This window comes from Lynx canadensis, chromosome B2 (genome assembly GCF_007474595.2).
Source record: "Lynx canadensis isolate LIC74 chromosome B2, mLynCan4.pri.v2, whole genome shotgun sequence".
Lineage (NCBI taxonomy): Eukaryota > Metazoa > Chordata > Mammalia > Carnivora > Felidae > Lynx > Lynx canadensis.
In genome coordinates, this window is record NC_044307.1 from 11,137,745 (window position 1) to 11,143,378 (window position 5,634).

General features: G+C 49.9%; 1 protein-coding gene across 1 annotated transcript; it reads left to right on the forward strand.

The window, feature by feature from the left end:
- Positions 1-2,350: 2,350 nt before the first annotated feature.
- Positions 2,351-4,433, forward strand: NHLRC1 (NHL repeat containing E3 ubiquitin protein ligase 1). The gene has a single exon (XM_030314775.1). It carries the CDS (start codon positions 3,064-3,066, stop codon positions 4,249-4,251), a length of 1,188 nt encoding a protein of 395 aa, XP_030170635.1. The 5' UTR covers positions 2,351-3,063; the 3' UTR covers positions 4,252-4,433.
- The last annotated feature ends 1,201 nt before the right edge of the window (positions 4,434-5,634 follow it).

A 5,634-nucleotide genomic window follows, 5' to 3' on the forward strand; every position in this document is an offset into this window, starting at 1 on the left:
TGACGGTATGAGTCGCTGGGATGGGTGGTCTGTGTGTGCGCCCCGGTGTTTTCCAGAACCGCCACGCTGCCTAACCACCAAGTGGAGAGCGACTACTGTTCACATTCTCAAATATGTCACATGGTGTTGAAGCTTTCTCTGGTTTACCTCACCCAACACCTCGGCCTCTTGCTGCAGTTTGACTGGTTGCCCCGCAGGGGCAGCAAAGGATAAAAAGATAAGAAAGTAGGATTATAAGGCAGCCTGAGAGTCCCACACAGTCTGGCAGAATATCACTGAAGGGTCCGTCGAAGCTTTGAAATGAGTTGGGGTCTTTGGGTCCATCTTAAAACAACGTTGGAGTAGAGACAAGTTAGAAGAAAGTCACAGATCAATGAAATCAGTCCGGAAAGCATCTTGGGAAGGCAATCTATTGCAGCATAGACTTCATCTACATCTGTACTGTTCCATGAAGTAGCCGCCAGTCACATGTGGATCCCGAGTATTTGACATTGTCTGTTTTTTTCTTTGTTTTTTGTTTTGTTCTGTTTTGTAAGAGAGAGGGAGACAGAGGATCCGAAGCGGGCTCTGTGCTGACAACAGAGAGCCCAATGTGGGGCTCAAATTCACGAATGTATGATCATGACCTGAGTCAAGGTCAGAGGCTTAACTGACTGAGCCACCCAGGTGCCCCCCATCTTGGGGTTAGTCTGAATTAGGATGTGCTGTGAGTGTAAAATATACACTGGATTTTATGTAGTACTGAAGTTAATGGCTGTAAAATATTTCAGTAATTTTTATAGTGATTTCATGTCAAAATGGTATTTGGGGTTAAACAAAATATGTATTAAATAATTTTCAGTCATTTCTTTTTACTTTTTAAAAATGTGGTTCCTAGAAATTTTAATTAATAATTAATAATTCTATTATATATGTGGCTCTTGTATTTCTATTAGACAATATTAGTTCTAAAAATATTCCATTTTTGGTGTCCAGAGTGTATTTCTTCCTTTTTTGTTTCTTTTTCCCTTTTTTAGTGGGCTCCATGCCCAACATGGGGCTACAACTCACCACCCTGAAATGTAGAGTCACATGCTGTACGGAGTGAGCCAGCCAGGAACCCCCTGAATGTATTTCTTAACTCAAAGATTACTTCAGGAAATAATTTCTATTTGATATGACTTCAGTTACATTAAAGCTCCCTTCAGGGGTTTTAACAGGGGATAAAAATCCCATTTTTGCAAAAGTCTAGCAAATAAGAGGATGAATGACCATAATAATGATCTAAATGGCAAAAAAAATGATGATTTAAGTGAAGGGAAGTGATCTGATATATGGTCTTACGAAGACAATGTCCATGTAAGACATTGGGGGGGGGGGGAGGTGAGGAGGACTCCTAAAAATAAGAAACTGTAGTAGCACAATGGATTCCTGAGAGAGGTGGTGTTATCTCCTGTTTGAAAAATTTCAAACATATGGTACATGGTCTTTGTTTTCAGTTTTGACTGAAGTTGGAAGAATTGAACCTGGTGATGATGTGAAGGGATTGTAATGCAGTGGTTTTCAAACTTGACTGTACATTATAATCACCTGGAACATTAAAAAAAAAATCCAGCTGCCCAGACCACACTCTGAATGAAAGAAACCTCCAGATGAGACTCAGGTGTTTACCATGTGCCAAATTTATCAAGTTTGAGAATTTCTGGGATAGTTAAGAGCGTGGGCTGTGCAAACTGGCTTCAAATCCCAGCCCAGACATTAGCTAGCCATGTGTCCCTGGGCAAGATACTTAGCCTTTATGAACTCTATTGCAGAAAAGGGGGGAGGGGGGCTGGAAAACATGCCCTTATGGGATTGTCATGTGGTTTAAATAAGGTAATCTATGTAAACCACTTAAAAGAAGGTAGGCGTTGATCAGGTTCTCTAGTGATTATGACTAACAGCTATTTCCTTTTTCTTTCTTTTTTTTTAGTTTGCCTACTTATTAAAAAAAAATTTTTTTAATGCTTATTTATTCTTGAGACAGAGACAGAGCGTGAACAGGGGAGGGACAGAGAGAGAGGGAGACACAGAATCTGAAACGGGCTCCAGGCTCTGAGCTGTCAGCACAGAGCCCGACGCGGGGCTCAAACTCACGGAGTGTGAGATCATGACTTGCGTCTCAGTCCGACGCGTAACCCACTGAGCCACCCAGGCGCCCCTGACTTATTTTTAAAGCGAGAGCGCACGCGCACAGGCAAGCAAAGGTGGGGGCAGAGAGTGAATCCCCAGCAGGCTGCGCTGTCAGTGCAGACCCTACCCAGGGCTCGAACTCACCCACCCGGCAGACCACCACCTGAACCAAAATCAAAGTCCCTTGCTTACCAACTGAACCACCCAGGCGCCCCTCATTAGCAGCTTTCTTATTTCGTATTCCTCTGGAAGACATTCCCAGCCATCGTTCCCCGATCTGAAACTCGCCGATCGGGTTTCTTGTATTTTCCTATAACATTCCTTTGTTCATACAGGAATTCACTTTTACAAGTATTCACTAAGCTTCTACTTCACTACAGGTGTGATAGAAGAAACAGGCACACCGGCCTCACCCCCTTGAAGTTTAAATGCCCTCATGCGTGTGTCCCAGTCAGATCTCAAGCGCCCGGAGCTGTGGGACCCGCGTCATGCCTGGCCAGCCCCGGGATCCAGCGCCCCGCGCTGCGGATTGGAAAGTGCAGGGTGCCAGGATGGAAGGCTGTGTTCCACTTGCTCTGCCACCTACAGCCTGGGTCATCGGGAGCCACCCGCTCGTGCCTCTTCAATAGCTGTGCTTCCTCGTGCGTAAAGTGGGGATGACCCACCCACGACTGTCGTGAAGGCGACAGGTCGGCCCACGCGCGGTGGTTACAGCTAAATGGTTAAGCGTCCACGATAGGGCCCTCCCGAGTCGGTGCCGCGCGCGCCCACCAGGGGGAACAGCAGGCGGCGGCCCGGCGGCTGCGCGCTGGACCGGCGACGTCAGGACCAGCGCCCCGCCCCGTGACCGTGACCGAGCGCGGCGCCGCGGCAGCGTCGGTCCCCGCCGGCTGGCCGCGCAGCCGGAACGCGATGGGGACCGAGGCGTCGGGGAGCGGGCCGGCGCTGCAGGAGCTCGTGCGCGAGGCCGAGATCAGCCTGCTCGAGTGCAAGGTGTGCTTTGAGAGGTTCGGCCACCGCCAGCAGCGGCGCCCGCGCAACCTGCCCTGCGGCCACGTGGTGTGCCTGGCCTGCGTGGCTGCGCTGGCGCACCCGCGGACGCTGGCCCTCGAGTGCCCCTTCTGCCGCCGAGCCTGCCGGGGCTGCGACACCAGCGACTGCCTGCCGGTGCTTCACCTCCTGGAGCTCCTGGGCTCGGCGCTCCGCCCAGCCCCCGCCGCCCACCGCGCCGCCCCCAGCGCCCCCGGGGCCTTCACCTGCCACCACGTTTTCGGAGGTTGGGGGACCCTGGTCAACCCCACGGGGCTGGCGCTGTGTCCCAAGACCGGGCGGGTCGTGGTGGCGCACGACGGCAGGAGGCGGGTCAAGATCTTTGATTCCGGGGGAGGATGTGCTCATCAGTTTGGAGAGAAGGGGGAGGGCGCTCAGGACATTAGGTACCCACTTGATGTCACCGTCACCAACGACTGTCATGTGGTTGTCACCGACGCCGGCGACCGCTCCATCAAAGTGTTTGATTTTTTTGGCCAGGTCAAGCTTGTCATTGGAGGCCAGTTCTCCTTACCTTGGGGTGTGGAGACCACCCCTCAGAATGGGGTCGTGGTAACGGATGCGGAGGCAGGGTCCCTGCACCTGCTGGAAGTCGACTTTCCAGAAGGGGTCCTCAGGAGGACCGAGAAGTTGCAAGTTCATCTGAGCAATCCCAGAGGGGTGGCCGTGTCGTGGCTCACCGGGGCCATTGCAGTCCTAGAGCACCCTCCCGGCCTGGGGACCGGAGCCTGCGGCACCACGGTGAAGGTGTTCAGCCCAAGCATGCAGCTCGTGGGCCAGGTGGATACCTTTGGGCTGAGCCTCTTTTTCCCCTCGAGAATAACTGCCTCCGCGGTGACCTTTGATCACCAGGGGAATGTGATTGTTGCAGATACTTCTAGTCAGGCTGTCCTATGCTTAGGAAAACCTGAGGAGTTTCCAGTCCTGAAGCCCATGATCACCCATGGTCTTTCCCATCCTGTGGCACTGACCTTCACCAAGGAGAACTCTCTTCTTGTGCTGGACAGTGCAGCCCATTCTATAAAAGTCTACAAGGCTGACTGGGGGTAATGGGGTATGGGGGGGAGGGGGGCGCTCTGGGACCTGGAATCTGAAGGCCTGGAACTTCCGCTAATGAATTGCTGAACCCTGGATAAGTTAATCTCATCTATCCAGCAGGGATAATTATAACTGCCTGGCAAACTTATAAAGGTTGAGGTAATTATCAAAGAATAAAAGTTAAATCTACCATTTATCGACTTTGTACTCCCTGTGCTAAGAAATTTGCAAATATTAGCTCATTTTATCCTTTCAGCTCTACCCGGGGAGGTAATGTCTATTATTAATCCCATTTTAGAGGTGAGAAAACCGAGACCCAGAGAGTTTAAAGACTTTCCCAAGGTCACATTTAGTTACTGTGATAGTCACAATGGGAACTGAGTTCTGACTCCCAAATCCCTTGCTCCTAAATAACAGATGGGGGGGGGGGGATATGTGAATGCATACTGTCACTATGTGTACTCTATTTACAGGTAGCTATTTCTTTTGGTTGGATGTGCAGAGAAAGGAGACTTTTTAGAGAGTTCAAGAGCAAAAGGACTGTGTGATGTGCATCGGTGTCGTTCAACATGCAGCTTCTTTGATGGCACGTTAGATGGGATAACTATAGATCCTGAGTTACTTGAGCAAGAAGAACAGTTGAACTGCCCGTTTAAAAGGCAAGCGTGTCTGTTAATATCTGTGTCTCCCCCACCACAGGCACTCAGGAAATACCAGTTGGCTGGTGGAGAAAAGCCTGGGTGGGCCTAAGTTTTGTGGGGTTTTTTTTGTTTTTTGTTTTTTGTTTTTTTGAAAGAGAGAGTGTAAGTGGGGGAAGGGCAGAGAGAGAGGGAGACAGAGGGATCTGAAGCAGGCTCTGTGCTGACAGCAGAGAACCTGATGCAGGGCTCGAACTCTTAAATCCATGACCCGAGTTGAAGTCAGATGCTTAACCGATAGCCACGCTGGCACCCCTGGGCATAAGTTCTAAAGGACCACAGAACACTCTACATTCATACCAGTGGTTGGAAGGCTAAAGGGCAGTCTTGCTACCTGTTTGTGCTAATGAAGAGATAAGTCACCACAGTCGGTTGGTGGCAGAAATGAATTTGCCTTCCTTTTCCTAATCAGTGGTAACCTGGTCACTTTTGTGATAGAGATTTTATCTGTGCCATTTAAATTTGTCCCATTGCACACACTGTATACTCAGGAACCAGCTCCCTTGAGGCTCCAACAGCCTTCAGGCCACTGGTCAACGCTTAAATACTTCTTGAATTAGCTTTGACCAAGATAACACCTGCTTTCGTGGCACGACTGAGCACACAGGAGGAAATTTCAGGTGAGGCAGCCGGTTCATTATAAACCATGTGTTTTAAGCTAGTGTAAACATTTCAGGGTTTAGGGCTGCTGGAATAG

Excerpts from the sequence above, each read along its gene's own strand:
- NHLRC1 (XM_030314775.1), top strand. The coding sequence starts at position 3,064 with ATGGGGACCGAGGCGTCGGGGAGCGGGCCGGCGCTGCAGGAGCTCGTG.